This window comes from Poeciliopsis prolifica, unplaced genomic scaffold, assembly GCF_027474105.1.
Source record: "Poeciliopsis prolifica strain line A6 unplaced genomic scaffold, Auburn_PproV2 SCAFFOLD001, whole genome shotgun sequence".
In the NCBI taxonomy this organism is placed as follows: domain Eukaryota; kingdom Metazoa; phylum Chordata; class Actinopteri; order Cyprinodontiformes; family Poeciliidae; genus Poeciliopsis; species Poeciliopsis prolifica.
In genome coordinates, this window is record NW_026562376.1 from 10,408,562 (window position 1) to 10,425,146 (window position 16,585).

Below are 16,585 nucleotides of genomic sequence, written 5' to 3' on the forward strand. Positions count from 1 at the left end.
ACAATTGCCCGTGCTCCGCGCATGCGCACAACTGCCCGTGCTCCGCGCATGCGCACAACTGTCCGTGCTCCGCGCATGCACACAGTATCCCGTGCTCCGCCCATGCGCACAACCGCTTGTGCCCCGCACATTCACACAACCGGCTCCGCGCATGCGCACAAGCGCCCGGCCCAGCGCATGCGCACAACTACCCTGCCCCCGCGCATGCGCACAACCGCCAGGACCCCGCACATGCACACAACCGCCCGGACCCCGTGCATGCGCACAACCGCTCGTGCCCTGCGCATTCACACAACCGGCCCAGCTCCACGCATGCGCACAATTGCCCAGACCCCGCGCATGCGCACGACCGCCCGGACCCCGCGCATGCGCATAACCGGCGCCGCGCATGCGCACAACCGCCCGGGCGCCGCGCACGCGCACCACCGCCCCGCCCCTCGGGGCCGGGGCGGGGGCCGGTTTTCTTTTGAGTGTCGCTTATTACTCCATACCCTGCCACCGACTGGCCAGTCTGTGTAAGTATACAATACAGAGCAGCTCACACTGCAGTAAACTATTTTTTTCTACATTATGACAAAAATAGAGGTAACATCGATTAACAACTAAGTGTTAAAATATAATTGTTAGAAAATGTATATAGTGTGTTTATGATAGGAAAAAAAAAGTTTGAAATCTGTTAAGAACAACATGCATCACTGGCTATTTTCTAACCCTAAACTATTGTCCATGTATTAGTCCTAAAAAAAAATCACATCCAATTATATATTCATAGACAATTGGCTAAGGCTTTGCTCCTGCTGAAGAAACAGAGCACCAAACATGACACTGCCATTACCATGCTTCGTTGAGTGTGATGCTCTTTTGATCCTCAGTGTTGATGTTGCACTAAACCATTTAATTGTGGCCAAAGCTTTCAACGTACAACATACAAAAATAAATAAATTAAATACCCTTTAAAAATCATTCTTTTGGGAAGCCTCAAAAGTATTATTTTAGCTGAGATTTTTTTTGTGTGTGAAATTTGTGCAGTTATAGGTCAGAACAAAAGTGCAAATAGTTCTTAAATGGTTTGTCTTGTTCGTATTCTTCTTACATCACACAAACCTGGCATTTTGACAGAAAAGTATAACTCCTGTACATTATCAGTTCCATTTCAGTCTACGTAGAACTATTTTAAATGTATACGTTTTGGAGAGAAAAAAAATGCTAAATGTAATTCAACAAACTTTGAAAGTTCTGAGTAAGTTTATCATAATTCATACATGAATGGGTTAAAATGGTCTCCGACCCTGGATATAACTGCGAAGAAGCATAGTAGGTGGATTAGAATGGACGACCAGCCCCAACCGGTGAACCTTGTGTAGCTCGTCTGATTCACCGCAGAAGCTCCCACTCTGGTAGCCGGTTAGCACCATGGCGAACGTTGCGGACACTAGGCTATACGACATCCTCGGAGTTTCACCTTCTGCCTCTGAAAACGAACTAAAAAAGGTACGTCTCTTCTAAAACGAAAACAAATAACTCGGACTCAGGAGGAAAGGTGAAGTTGACGAGTTAAAAGTGTTGTTTTGGCCTAAAAAGAACAAAAACCAGGGTGGGAGTAAGCTAGTTAGTTTACTGATTTGAAGCTAGCCTCGAAGCTTCTAGCATGCTAGCCAGCTGAAATACTCATCTGCATCACGTTTTTGAGCATGAACCCCGGTGATACTAAAGAATTACCCTATAAAATTGATAATGTTATCATTCGCACTTGCATTCTAAGATTGTAAATTCTTTATTTTAAACAAAAAGTGGAATACTCTACTGATAGAGGTTGCCGGTTAAACCAGTTAACCTAGCTATGGTTGTTTTGCTAATCTTGGCAATTGTGTATTAAATATATTTGATTAAATTTTTTCACCGATATTAAACCTAAGTTAATGCTATAGAAAAAACTTGTGTTGGGACAAATGCAGGTTCTGTAAATGGATATGAGCGTGTAGCTGTGGTCACTCCACGGCCTTCTAGAAAACCTCGTGTAACTGTAGCAACCAAAACATACATTGTGTACTTTCCTTTTACACGTTATCGATCTAATAGCTAGCTTATAATTGACATAAATTTGGATGAGAAAAAAGAACTTTAGTCAGAGCTCCTCTGCTGTTTTCCTCTTTCGATAACTGATAGAGATATTTTAACATGGGGCTTTGAAATTCGCTTTTCCACAGTGACCGGTTTTCAAAGTCTGCCAGCTTTCAAACGATCAGCTCTGGCAGGTTAATTAAGATATCAGCTTTTTTTTGTCTGTTGTGTCAAAAATTGCTGAATTTTGTTTTGTCCCCTTGCCCCTCATTGTTAAGGTATGCTGATCTAATTATTAATGCAAAGTAGCACTTTGAGCCTCTAAGAATAGAGTTTTGGACCACAGTATATATACACACAAATGTAGGTAAATTCTTTTATTCAATTTTAAGGTCAAATTTACCTCTAGTTTTAAGTATTCTGATATATTACATTTGGTATGACTGTTAACTATTATTCTTCACAAATAATAACTCTTATCTAAAATAGTTTTATAATTACACCATTGTTTTTATTTTATCTTATCTACAGGTCTTCTCAAGACATAATTAGAAAATTAGGATACTAAAAAAAAGCTTTATTTTTATCAGTAATAATTACCTAGAAAAACAAAGATGGTATGTCTCTTTGGGCTGGTGGAGAAAGTAAATAAATCCTTAGAGTTGTGAAAGCTGATAAGCTGGACATAGCTAATTTAATCCACTTCATCAGCTGTCTATAAATGTCCAAAGCATTTTTTCCAACTACGGCTCCTGAAAAGCACAAGAACATGTATCTGCCACAAATCCAAATGTGTTACTCTATTATTGGTGAAGCTCGAGCCGATTGATGAGTCAGAGATGATCTGGCAAATTCAGCAGTCAGTCAACATAACTCTATGTAGGAACATATAGAGCATAGTTGACATTTGATAACATTAGTAATATGAGCAGTTGATTCATTGAAATGAAATAAACTGTTAAGTCTCTTGTTCAACAAGGCCAAGTCACACATTTTTTTTATTTTTGAATTTTTTGTTTGTTCCAGGCTTATCGGAAATTGGCTAAAGAGTATCATCCTGACAAGAATCCTGATGCTGGAGACAAGGTATGAACCTGTAAAACATTTAACACCATATTTAGGTGTTGCCACAAGAAGTCAGTTTTAAAGTAGTCATCTGAAAACTGTGACCAATATGTAAAACTTCACCTAAATAATCAAGATTACACACAATTTCAATTGATAATACTAGGTGCAGATGATCACTACAAAAATAAAACATTTAAGTAAATTAGCACAAAATAATAAGAAAACAAGTGTATTTAGATCGTTTTTCCTTTTGTAAAGTGCATCTGAAGTTTTGATATGTTTAATTTATTGAAATACTGAATTTTCTTTATTCTTTTTGCAGTTTAAAGAGATAAGTTTCGCTTATGAAGTCTTGACAAATCCTGAGAAGAAGGAGCTTTATGACCGCTATGGAGAGCAGGGTCTTAGGGAGGGAGGCGGCGGCGGCCCCGGCATGGATGATATCTTCTCCCACATTTTTGGCGGAGGACTCTTCGGGTTCATGGGCGGCCGGGGAAATCGAAGCAATGGAGGCAAGAGGAGAGGAGATGACATGGTGCATCCTCTGAAGTGCGTATTTTACATTTTCCAATTATTTTGACAGCTACAGTAAGTTGTTCCATCATTACATAATATTCTCTGAAACCCTTTATGTCTCAGAGTTTCTCTCGAAGACCTGTACAATGGAAAAACTACAAAGCTGCAGCTGAGTAAGAATGTGTTATGTAGCGCTTGCAATGGGTAAGTTCATTTGTTTCATTTTACATTTGTAAGCCTGACTGTTTAAAACCTTTCTCAACATCTTTATAAATATATAGAGCTCCATAGTTAGGACAGTAACTTTTTTCTTCCTCCATATTTTTCACCTTTCAATTTTTTTGAACAGTTTCATTACAAAGATTGCATTGGTCAAATGCATATGAGAGAATCATTGTTGTAATCAACATCCAGGGCTGTTATTCTCTTAATATGATAACCTTCAGATAAATAAATAAAAAACTGTATTATTTCACAAATTTTTATGTATATTATTTTATCAGTTTTTTAAATTTTTGAAACAGAAAAGCAACAAGCATTGATTATGATGGTTATATTACATTATTGCTGCAATAATAATATGATCGACATGTATTTTTGTATAAATTATTTAGATACACAGCTACAACAGCAAAACCAGAATAATCACCTGCTCATTTCTAAATCAAGTGGTCTGTTCATACAGAATAATCTACATATTTTTTATTCTCTTCGCAGAAGAACGTACAATTTCAGTTTTCTTAGTTTATTTTTAAGAGTGTAATGTGTGGAGTACTGATAATAATGTTGCTTATTTGTACCTTTTGACTTGTAGACAAGGGGGTAAGGCAGGAGCAGTACAGAAGTGTGTGACATGCAGAGGAAGAGGAATGAAAATCATGATCAGACAGCTGGCTCCAGGGATGGTGCAGCAAATGCAGTCTGTCTGCACCGACTGCAACGGAGAAGGTAACACTTCAACACAAACACATTTCCCAATACCCTACAGAGATAAATGATGTCAATAGAAAACCAGAGCCGTACTTTTTTTTTTTTTTGAAAAGTATGCATGTGTATTTTTGTCCAGGCGAGGTGATAAATGAGAAGGACCGCTGCAGAAAGTGCGAGGGTCAGAAGGTTTGCAAGGAGACAAAACTTCTGGAGGTTCATGTGGACAAAGGCATGAAGCACGGCCAGAAGATCACATTCTCTGGGGAAGCTGACCAAGCACCAGGTGTTGAACCAGGAGATATCGTTCTGGTACTTCAAGAGAAAGACCATGAGGTAAACTCAAAACATTTATAACTGACCTTTTGTTACTGCTAAAGGTTTCGAAGTTAAATCATCATTGCTCTGCTTGATAAATCTTTGCCAATAAATCAAATTGAAAAACGTTTTAATTTAAACAGGAGTTCCGACGTGATGGCAGTGACCTTCACATGGTCCAGCGCATTGGCCTTGTCGAAGCTCTGTGTGGCTTCCAGATCACCATCACACACTTGGATGGACGTCAGCTGCTGGTCAAATATCCACCTGGCAAAGTCATCGAGCCAGGTAAAAAAAAAAAAAAAGTATATCTCTTGCCATCTGCAATCTTTCATATAACCCTGAACACACTACAGCCAGGGTGGTGGCAGCATAATGTTCTGGTGATGCTTCAGCAAGAATAGTGAAGCTGCCCAGTTAATGAAAAGATCAGAGGCGCTAATACATATCGCTATAAGATTTACATATCAGCTGAAATTGACAATTATTATTTTTTGTTTCACATATACGAATGCTACCTAATGGTGGCGTTACCACAATTTTTACTCCAAATTGTTCCTTTTTTAAAGCAGTTATGAGAGACGATGGCGAAACCTTATACTGCTACTGAGCAAGTTACTCAACAGGTTGTTGCTAGAAAACAACAGTGAGTGGCTAGTTGATGCCACCAACCTTGCTTTGCTGGCCTAGACGGGTTGAGAGGTTTAAACTCTGCCTGCAACCCCCACAATTATGTGCAGTTGTGGAGTTCATTGAAGTTGTTGAATATTCTATCAGATATATTTTCTCTTTATATTAATTATTTGTCTATTGTGATATATATTATTGATTTATTGTCCTGCCCTTCAATAAGACTTTATTGAAAAGTTGCAAGTGGCATTTTTATGAGAACATCTTGTTTCTTATATATTCAACCCTTAACTTGAAGCTTTGTATGTGTTGCTCTTAAATTACAAGTTCATGCAATATCTAAGATTCTAAATCTTTATATTTTCCTTCTGATTGATTTTAAATCACTTTTTTTTTCTTAAGGGTGTATTCGAGTGGTGAAAGGAGAGGGAATGCCTCAGTACAGAAATCCATTTGAAAAAGGAGATCTTTACATCAAGTTTGATGTTCAGTTCCCAGAAAACAACTGGATCAGCCCTGAAAAACTCAATGTGAGCTTCCATCGAAGAACTTCTGCATTTATGCTCTTTATAATGAAATGGTGTTCAGAGATATCACTTATTTGTGTTTTTGATGTCTCTTTAAGGACTTGGAGAACCTTCTTCCAGCCCGAGCTGACAATCCTGACATCGCTGCAGATGCTGAAGAAGTTGATCTTGCAGAATTTGACAGAAGTCAAGGGTCTGGCAGTGGAGGCAGGAGAGAGGCGTATAATGATAGTTCTGATGATGAAGGGGGCCATCACGGCCCCGGGGTGCAGTGCGCGCACCAGTAGAAGGACTCATACATAGACTTTCACATAAACACCCTTCAAGTTCCATTGCTAGCACTACTTGAGACCTGATGCACACGCACACACACACACACGCGTACACACACACACACACTTCTCTTTTCATGCCTCCAGTGATAAGGTGATGCACAAAATCCCTTATAAAAAGTAAATAAGGCTCCCCCCTCAGTTCCATGGTTCCAACACCTCCCCAGAGATCGCAGTTGAGTGATGAATGTTTTTTAAGTTTGTAAATGTTTCCAGAAAGGAAGTCTGTCTTCATCCTAAGCTTTATCTTTTTTCTGTGTACAACAGTCGAGTCTACAAGCTGCAAATATTGACTATTTTGAGTTGAGGTGTGATTCAGTTATAAAGGAATAGATGCCAGTTCTTGCCGATGAGCATGACCTCCCTTTATAAAATTATATTCAAAAGTCCCGCTGCCACATAAGCTAATCTGATTAGATTTCTAAATATTTAACCAACCTCTAATTAATATGATAGTTTAACTTCAGGTTGTACTATTGTGTGCTGAAACTGTAATTTGCTTGTGCTTTATTATTATTATTTTTTTTTTTTAGGTTTCTAGCTGTTGCAAACGATTTGAAAACCCTGAGCACCTGACACACCAATATTGTTCTTTTTCCCTTTGAGTGAAGTATAAACTTCTTTATCTCATTGGTGTGAATGTTTGCGTGTTTGAAACGACAAACCTTGAAGTTATGCGTTTTAGACTTGACACTTTTGTTTTAAATGCGGTGGCTCAGTGCTGGAGCTTTTTCGGAATGTTCTAACTTATTTCTCTGGTTGGTGTTGCTGCAGTCAGATTGGACATCAAATAAAGTGAGAGTAGGATGAAAAAAAAGTTTCTAGAAAATCTCAAATGTACTTCTTTCCCTCTTCTTACTTGAACCGCATTGTAGGAAAACTGCTTGGCACAAACTCAACCTTCTCTATAGACATCTTCCTATTGTACGGTTACTAGCCAAACCAACGTCCCATCACACGATACAACATTTTCATTCTCATATCTGTAAATAGAAACAGTACCAGTTAATGGGTCCATTTAACGTTTACAGAGGCGTCATTCTGCAGCTACAACACTTTCTCACAGAATTAAGCAATGGTCAATTTATAAATGTAAACGTTCTCATGAAGAAAGTTAACTGGAGCCACTCTTGGATGTTTACATGCACCTCTCTGACTCATTGTGTATGTAACTTTGGCTTCTTGGGATATTGTGCACAGGTGAAGGGGGTTATAGTGAAATTTCATTATTGTTAATGCTTATGGTTGTCAAAGTGATAATTAAAATGTATATTAAACTGCATATGTGAATCTCAGTCTATTCAGTCACAGTCCACTGACTTAATTCGTTTTACAAAGACGGAGACAAGTCTCGAATGAAATCAATAATTGTACCCAAATGCGCCGTGAACTTTGAAAATGTTTATGAAGTTAAATGAAAACATTTTGGCCCATGCAGATTTTTTCTCTTGCTTCTTTGGTAAGACTTAAAGGCGTCAGATCTTCAAACTGAATTCATCCTCAAAGATAAACTGAATACACAACATCAAGTATTTTCTCACGTTTAACAAAAAAATAAATGCCTGAATGATTTCTGAGACTGGCATGAAAATCGGTGGATTGACGAATAAAAAATTGGAACCTTTTGGAATGTGGCTCACCTGAACACATTATTTTCATCCCAACAGTTTACCATGGTGGTCTGTGTGGCTGCCTTAACGATTGGCTGTAATCTGTCAGGCAATGAATTCTGTTCTACAAAATAACTATTCTTTTGTGACACAAAGTTCAACTTCTTTTAACCCAGGTAAAAGTTTTCAAGTCCATCTCTGAATTGTTAAACAACAGCAATAATCAGAAATTGGAAGTGAACTATGCCTGGACGTGTTCTCAAAACCCCTCCTATGTGGATTAAAGATTCTGGAAAGAACAGAGAGCAAACATTTCTTTAAAGAGATTTAACATTTCTTGTCATTTTATGGAATTGTAAGCAGGTAGCATTTAAAACTAGGCTTTTTAGGGGCACATTTTCACATGTTTTTACTGTTTGTAAAAAAAAATTATTGAACTTTGTATTTTACCCACATTATCTTTGATATTAAATTACGGTAATCTGAACCATGCATCTGCTATGTAAAAGCAAATTCAGTGACATTGTGAGGCTTTTTTACGGCACGGAAATATTTCTTTAATACTTTGCGTTAACACTGATAACGCTAGGACCAAACAACTTAAACCATCTGTAGATCAGCTTGCTTCATCTTCCATCTCGTTGTTCACAGCAACAGGAGCGAGAAGTTCCTTAAATCCTGCAGTATTCCTAAAGGATGCAAGAGCATAGCAATTTAAAACTGCTCTTATTGTTTACTTCAAAGCAGTGCTGTTTACCTATCTCTTTTTGACTGCATGATATAGGAGCGCTCTCTTCTGAGTTGCTCCAGTCGCTCTTTCACAACAGTCTTCTGCTGAGTCTTGTCCTCCTTCAACACAACATGTGACACCGTAATTATACACAACGTATCAGACGTTATAGTGAGCTTCGAGTTATTTTGTTACCAGCGGTAGATCTTGCGTGAGATGCTTTAGCCTGTCTGTGTGTTTAAGGCCAAGCAGGTCTTCTTCTGCTTTTCTGTTGAGGATGATGGAGAGACGCTCCTGAACCTGAAAAAAACAACATTGGTGCACATCTGTGTCTGAAAGGCACTTTCAGTGTCTTTCTGTTTGCGGCTCTCACCCTAAACATCTGTCTCTCTTTGTCTCTTTGGTGTTTCTCCTCAAACTTTCTTTGCATGTCCACCAGGCTGCGCATGGTTCTCTCTCTTTCCACTGCTGCCACTTGATCTCTCATCAGTTCTTCCTGTTCCAATTGAGCCGTTTCCAACATCGTGGTTCTTCCAGAGAGACTGGACGCTATCTGCTACACAAACAGATATTTATGTGCTGTCAGCATGAAATCAATATTAGCTGAAATGAAGACTTGAAAACTTTTTGTGTAATTATGCTTCACTTAGTGACTAAAATAAATTGATTTTTAATAATTTCCTAATTTATTTAGTGGGAGTGTGTGCTTTACCTGTAATTTACCAAGGGACGTTTAACCAAATTTTAATGAGTTTTAAGTATGTATGTATTTGGACCTGTATTTATAGCCTAAATCATATGCACCCAAAATTTGTTTGAATAGTGTGTTGTCTGGCACCCCATTTTCTGTCACGAAAGAAAGGCGACTCGTGCCAACTTTTTTTTAAACAATGACATTATATTAAATGTTTAGGCAGTCCATCTTAAAAGTAATTTCAGCTAAGTCTTTAACAGCTTCAGTGAACATGCTATTCATGGCCATGACAGTATGTAAACGTCTGACTGGAACTGTGCCAGTGACAAAGTTATGCACTGTTGACAAAACAAACAAAAAACGAATTACTGTTGATTCTTGAGAATGAATCATTTCCTCATTATCAGAGAGTTCTGACCCTCCGATGTCCCAGAGTTCAGACTCGTTCATCTCTCTGCTGGTGCTGACCATGTGACCAGATGCTCCATCAGCAATGCAGCCGAAGGAATCCCTAGAAACACGCGGCTGTACCTCCAGCAGGTTTTCTGCAAGTGAGCGTGGATCAATTTCAGTTGCAGCTTCTCCTTCACTTGGTTGGTCTGGGATTGGATTCTGGTTCAAGGCCAATTAATTAAAACAAAGGAGGAGAAAATCAAATACACAACAGTGACAATGTAATTTGGCATGCTGCTAATGCAGTACCTCTACTTTCTTCAACTGCTGATCTGCAAACTGTGTATCATACTCAGCCAGAGTGTCCACCTGTTTGCTGTCTCTCTTTTGATCCTCATCATATTGCGTGGACTGGGCTGGGGTTCCTAGACTGCTCAGGGTGTCCTGACACTTTTGAGCTTCTCCATCTCCCTCCTCTGCCTTATGGTCTGCATCATCCTCCAGAGGTTTGCTCCAAGCAAGGGGGATCAAGGATCCCTGTTTATCAAAACTCTCAAGATTTGTGTTTATTTCTTCTTCCCTACCTTCTCCAGCCTCTGGATTTGGAGCATTGGCCTGCGCATCAGGCACACACAGGATCTCCAAATAGGGTAGCTCCTCCATGATTGCCCCACAACCTGAATGTATCCAAACAAATCATAGCCTCACCTTTGGAAGTGTGCTTTCTGGTTTTGATCGTGCTTGCGATGCAGATACCTGAGCAGACTTCTTGTTTAGCAGAACCTCCAGGAGTTGGGACTTCTACACGCTCCCTGCTGTGTTCATTAGTTAAGTCAGTAGTTGTAGTGGGAACTGATTCTGCATAAATGTTTTCAACTTCTTCTGTGCAGGGTGATTCAGGTGTGATCTGCTCATTGTTGATGTTTTCAGTCAACTTAGAGCCAGGGATTAGAGGATCATCAGACATCAAGAGATGGAGCAGGTTGGAGAAGCGTTGGGTTTGTAATTCACCTTCATATTTTTCTCTCAGAGCTTGGGCTGCCTGTGAATTCTAACAAAACATACCCTGTTATTATGTCAGTTATCATGCCTTAATATTTGTCCCTTGCACTGGACACAGGCTACACTCACCCGATGCAGGAGCACTTGCAGGAGTGCTGAAGCTTGGCCCTCCTGAAGCTCCATCAGATGCATCAGAAGGAGCAGGTTGCAGTCCTCCAGCAGAGATTGCGACCATTTTCCCTGCATCTGAATGCTGGTTTGCTTTGAGCTGTTCTCGCTTCCATTCTGTGTCTGAAGCTGAGCATGGATTTGATTTAGTCTTTTTATGCATCCAGCCCTCAAGGAGATTTGGTCGGCATCAAAGCCACCATCTGCAAGCCATAAATAAGATGTCAGAACTTCAGGAAGCCCATTGAAGAACTTCAACACTAGTTTCAATGTTTATTTGGTATCATTTTCCTGTCAGAACATACATGTCACCATGTGACCCAAACTATCACCCAAAGAATTCAGGAGAACTGGTTACAATGTTCAGTAGCAACCCAGGAACTATAAAGGCTAAAGCCAGTTATAAACTGAAAGATTCTGAAGCAAATCAGTGTGAAGTGACATCATTTGTTACACCTGCATGAATTGAAATGATTTAATCCAAGAAGGAAGCACTGCTTATGAAAACGTTCCTTCAAGCGAAATGTGTAGCTGCTGGTAATTTAATCAACACAGCAGTTGCCTTCTGGAGAAAGAATTAATTTTTTTAAGAGAGTGCCAGAAAACCAATGCATTGAGATGAGCGCTTACATTTCAGATAAAAGAAAGGATAACATATCGGACTTGATGACTATAAAGCTTTCTGGTTCCTCTGAAATGTGTCAAGGAATGTGTCTGGTTATGCATTTGAGCCTGTATTTAAAGCTTTGATTCATAAAAAGGTGGGCAAAATCCACAAAGTATCTAAAGTTGTGCACCTAATTATTATGGAAGATGGTTATCATTCATTATTAAAATTCTAAAACTGATTCATATAAATGAGGAGTGAATGTAAATGATGAGGATTCTAGCTAGTTGTAGCAATGAGCAGAGAGGGAAAAAATACTGGAAAGAAAACAAACCAATACTTACTATCTTTTGGAGGTATTGCGCAGCCTGCCTCTTGTAAATCCTCTAGGGAGATCCTGTGCAGCAACGTGAGCAGATGCTTCCTCTCCTTTTCCTGAGTCAGCACAAGTAGCTGTAGCTCTGTCCTCTGATAAAGTTTGAGTTTTGTTACTGATAAGAAAATAATCTGCAGCACTTTCTTTTAGACAAATCTTGCACCCCACAAAGCATAACATTCTTCCTGATGATATCTAGAGATAAGACTTACATTGTGTAAACCATTAATGTTGAACTAATCCATACAAAAATAGACCTTTAGCTGATATCAAAGGTGCAAATAAAGAAACAACTGTCCTTCAGATGCTTGAAGTAAACAATAGAGAGAAGTTATCTGTTGTCTGTAGTTTGAAATACATGCTGTGTTGTTTCCAAGTCCTCCTTTCCTTCCTCTCCTTTGTCTTCATTCTGTAGCAGCAGAGTGACATATTCTGCTCTACATGGACTGAGAACCTGTGGCCTAAAAATAAGGAAGAGCTGTAAGAGTGCCTGCACAGAAGGCTGGAGACAAATCCTGTGGGTTGTGTAAACTCACCATGACTCCCAGGATTGACGAGATGCCAGCAGAGCTCTGTGAGATTGTTTTTCCCTCTGAGCTCTGTAAATCGCCAGAAAGACATGGAGACACAAAAGCCTCAAACTTTTGTCACACAGTCTGGGAAAAAGAAAAGAAAAGTGAATTAATTCCTGTCCAGGCAAGATCTACATATATCCAAGATTATGCAAGCAATATAATTTGAGTTTTTATATTACTATTTTTTTCTTTTTTTTTTTTAACATTTTGTCATGTCATATGTTTCCTCTCCTTTTGTTATAAGCTCTATGAATACTTTTGTAATGTGCTGCATGTGAGTAAAATGTATTTGCAAACAACTCCTCAAAAAAGAAGTGCATGGATAAAAAGTCTGTTGTCACCTCTGACCCAGGACTGTCAGCTGATTTTGTTCTTGTTGACAAAAAGTGTGCAACTCATTCAGGAGAGCAACTGCTGAACATGATTCTTCCCTTAACTCTGAACATCTTGTTCTGCAGGAAAATATAGACATATACAATAAAAGAAAACTTATGTTTCTTAAAAATGAGTCCAACAGGGTTTTACCTAATTTTTACCATCTTTTATTTTGTTTTAATGTTCTAAAAAATTACCCAAAACATATTTTTTGACATAAAATACCATAATTCAATGAATTACAACATTTTAACATTTCTCCTTATCAAATAATAAATCATAAAAATAAGAATTACCCTCAAAACTCGTAAAAATTAGTAAATAAACTAGCATTTTTAATACATGCCAATCAGAATAATGTCGATATTTGTCACAACCATGGATAGATGTTTGCATGATATGCCATCAGATTTAAATTTTAACGCTATCCTCACAGGTCAGATTTCTAATGATTTGGTTTGATTTCTGAGGGGAAACATGCTTTCAATTCTGGAAACTGGAGGAGAGAACCCTCCAGTGAACACTGGTGTATTTACAAACTTTGTGGTTGTGGGTTACTTGTATATCCTGAACGCTCCAGGCAGGAAAACCAAGCCCAGCATGTCAGCAGACTGCAAAACTTCCTCGGCCATAGTTTCCAGTGCCTCCACTTCCTTTCTCTGTTGCCAGGGAAGCAGCATCTCCCAAACACTCTGGGCTGAGGAATCACCAGAAACAGATGTGAAACAGGAACACATTTGGAGCACCATGCACAATGCTGACAAAGTAATCGTCAGGACTGGGAAGTCACAGGCATTATTCGGGGTTATTGTGAGCTCAGGTCAGAGTGACATGCCCTTACTGTAGTGCTCCTGAAGCATTTCTGTGTAAAGCAAGCGAGTCACCACATCATATTTCACTTCCACTAGAAGGAGGACATCTGACAAGGAGACAGAGCCCCATGTCTGACCCCTGAGGCCCAACCTTTGGTTACACAAGGGGGAGGGCAAAATGCTGCTAATGCCCTCTGATGCCAACCTGAGGAGGAACAAAGACAATTAGACAACAAAAATACATAAAAGAAGCACATCATTACATCATGGACGAAAAGGGTTAAATATTTTCGATGGTACTTAGACCTTGTTGTTCGCAGTAGAATATTCAGCAATGTCCCTAAATGTAAAATTTGCAATGTCTATATTGCATCATGCCTATACTGTCACTGCAAAAGAGAATCATTTTCAAAACATGCTGAAGCATGCTCACCTGGCCCAGCACTGCTTGACGGCTTTTTGGAGCCTCTTCAAGCTTGTGGCTGTTTGGCGGAGCTGCTTTTTTTCCAGCACTTTCTCACTCTGTGTATCAAATATAAAATTTGAGAAATAGTAGAGCAAAAAAAGTGCTGGCTTTCTGTCCAAGACTAGTTGCAGCCAGTCACTTACCTGGAAAATGTCTTTTTCAGCTGTTTGTGGCTGTGGGAGTCCTGACACAGAGTTGAAAGTACTTCTTAAAAACTCTGAGTCATTTCTTTGGGGTAACTTTTGCAACATCTGATGAAGATTTCCACAATTAAGAAGCTGGCAGTCCCAGTAAAGCTGCAGAAATGGCAACTCTTCTTAGTACCAAATAAAAATATCAGGAAACAGATCTATACAAAGAAAGATGAATTATTGTACCATTTCATTCTTTTCCTTCGCCCTTTCCATTTCAAGGAGCACATCCAAAACATTTGCACCAGTACAGGACCAGCTTTTGTGTCCTCCTGCAAACTAAAACACAAACAGTTCTGACAAAAAAGTATTGTTGCATGTTATTTTGTTGTTTTGTTTGTTTTTATGATAAAAGGTAAAAATCATGGACCGGTAATTGTAATTCATCAACTGCAACATAGGCGATTTAAAGCAATATTTAAGCTATGTGTATCATAAATAAACATCAATCATCCGTTCTATCAAATAAAATAGGTGCATGTAGACGGGTCAGGGTGAAGAGTCATTTTCCTTGATTTTACAAATCTTGTAAAGTTTTCTTGATTGCTAATAAAAAATCTTAGCAACATTTTCACAGCATAGTTTTCAATCTATATGCTTCATTGTAATTTTGTCTGTCACCTACATATTTCTACTTCTTAATACATGTTGTCTGCCTGATGTGTGAAAACCCCTTTGAAAAGTAACTGAAAACTAAAAAAAATGTCAAAGCCTAAAGACGATTGAGAACATTTCAGGAGGAAAGTGAAGTTAACATAATTAATGGATGACAGGGTTAATCCCTGAAGTTACTCTTTATGAATAAGTAATTCTGTATTGTGTATTCATTCTTCTTTCTTTGCTGCATAATAAAATACTTGAATTACTTTCAGTGATGTTCAGTTGCCCCAAGTTTATAGTATTCTGTGGGGACACATGAGTAAACTGCTGTTTGTTATTAAATATAAGAATTGTTACCTTTTTCATGGCTGCATCAGCTTCACTTCTGCTCGAGGGCACATGAAACATTTTGCAGAAGAGAATACTAATGTCTTCAGTGGAAAACTCTGCTCCAGCAGACATGCCGAGACACTGGTGAAGAGCAGGAATAATATCCTGCAAGAGTACAAGCTAAGACATTTGCAGGAAAAACAAACGTAGCATTGACACAGTGATGAAACATCTTACCTCCTCCATGTTTTCCGCACAACAGGCTAATGAATTATACAGAATATCGCTAAGGTTACAGCAGCCGGATCAGTTCGCCAAGAAACAAAAGTGCCCGTGTTTATGGCACAGGGAGACACAGCAGAGTGAAATGTGACACAAAAACACAGAAAACAAACCAATTCTCTTGTACTGTACCTCATCTGTAATGCCAACATTCAACACAAATTAATTTAACATATTAAATTAATTTTTATGACGCAACATCGAAGAGAAAAGAACTTTTCTGGCAGAGCTTAACTTACAAAAAAAGTTAATCATCTTAAGATATCTTTTTTGATATCTTAATCAAAAATAATCTTTTTTTTTATATTATCTTAAGATATCTTTTTTGTTAAGCAAAATTGTCCTGGGACATGTAGACAACCAGCTATGATATGCCTGTAGGCAAGACTGAATGCTTGTATAACAAAATAAATAGTAACGATAATTTAAAAATATGTGTTCCTGTTAATTTGTTGTTTCCAGGCTCTCATTTTTATGTTATGTATGTTTAGTAGTTAATGTTGAATGTGTGGGCCCATGCAGAGGAGATGCAGAGAACTGCAAGTGAAGGAGATCCCAATGAAAGAAAGAAAGAAGGAAATGAAAGGACATAAGAACAAATACTTTTACAGCAAAACACTGATTCCTATTGGTCTCATTAATGTAACTTCCTCTAAATACCTTTGCAAATCTTTTCGGATGAAACATTTAATTTCTGTCATCTGAATTGGATCTTTCCTCAGTTATGTGAGATACAATATATTAGGGACAAATTGATCCTCAAACAGCAAATTAATTTGAAAAGGAAACAAAAATAATGGTCAGAATTTTATTTATTTGAAAATTACAAAATGAATTGAACCTGAGATTATGCAGCCCATGGTACATACAGTCAGACTTTGCACATTTGTATCTGTATGAAAAACAAGTGCTTTTACTAATGTTAACACTTTTGAATATTTATAAAAAATGCCTCGCAAAAGTGTAACCCTTAGTAGGAAAAATATCTGTGGTTT

General features: G+C 38.5%; 2 protein-coding genes across 2 annotated transcripts; one reads left to right on the plus strand and one right to left on the minus strand.

Annotated features, from left to right (window-relative positions):
• Positions 1-1,174: 1,174 nt before the first annotated feature.
• On the plus strand, positions 1,175-7,661 carry dnaja2b (DnaJ heat shock protein family (Hsp40) member A2b). Its single transcript, XM_055037397.1, has 9 exons — positions 1,175-1,491; positions 3,088-3,147; positions 3,452-3,678; positions 3,769-3,849; positions 4,460-4,593; positions 4,712-4,908; positions 5,034-5,178; positions 5,923-6,050; positions 6,146-7,661. Exons 1-9 carry the CDS (start codon positions 1,414-1,416, stop codon positions 6,332-6,334), a joined length of 1,239 nt encoding a protein of 412 aa, XP_054893372.1. The 5' UTR covers positions 1,175-1,413; the 3' UTR covers positions 6,335-7,661.
• A 793-nt stretch (positions 7,662-8,454) lies between these two features.
• On the minus strand, positions 8,455-13,884 carry LOC129364620 (uncharacterized). Its single transcript, XM_055037384.1, has 13 exons — positions 13,751-13,884; positions 13,468-13,606; positions 12,876-12,986; positions 12,496-12,615; positions 11,928-12,420; positions 10,938-11,179; positions 10,563-10,857; positions 10,116-10,483; positions 9,783-10,025; positions 9,093-9,275; positions 8,915-9,019; positions 8,747-8,838; positions 8,455-8,678 (listed from the first exon to the last, which is right to left on the minus strand). The coding sequence occupies exons 6-13, from the start codon at positions 11,052-11,054 to the stop codon at positions 8,606-8,608; spliced, it is 1,476 nt and encodes a 491-aa protein (XP_054893359.1). The 5' UTR covers positions 11,055-11,179; positions 11,928-12,420; positions 12,496-12,615; positions 12,876-12,986; positions 13,468-13,606; positions 13,751-13,884; the 3' UTR covers positions 8,455-8,605.
• Between the last annotated feature and the right edge of the window lie 2,701 nt (positions 13,885-16,585).

What these genes read in the sequence shown, in the direction of transcription:
- dnaja2b (XM_055037397.1), top strand. Translation starts at nt 1,414, where the DNA reads ATGGCGAACGTTGCGGACACTAGGCTATACGACATCCTCGGAGTTTCA. An exon ending in CACCGACTGCAACGGAGAAG is followed by an intron (nt 4,594 to 4,711) that starts GTAACACTTCAA and finishes ATTTTTGTCCAG; the next exon opens with GCGAGGTGATAAATGAGAAG. An exon ending in TGGCAAAGTCATCGAGCCAG is followed by an intron (nt 5,179 to 5,922) that starts GTAAAAAAAAAA and finishes TTTTTTCTTAAG; the next exon opens with GGTGTATTCGAGTGGTGAAA.
- LOC129364620 (XM_055037384.1), bottom strand. Translation starts at nt 11,054, where the DNA reads ATGCAGGGAAAATGGTCGCAATCTCTGCTGGAGGACTGCAACCTGCTC. An exon ending in TGCAAGTGCTCCTGCATCGG is followed by an intron (nt 10,858 to 10,937) that starts GTGAGTGTAGCC and finishes ATGTTTTGTTAG; the next exon opens with AATTCACAGGCAGCCCAAGC. An exon ending in TCACGCAAGATCTACCGCTG is followed by an intron (nt 8,839 to 8,914) that starts GTAACAAAATAA and finishes GTTGTGTTGAAG; the next exon opens with GAGGACAAGACTCAGCAGAA.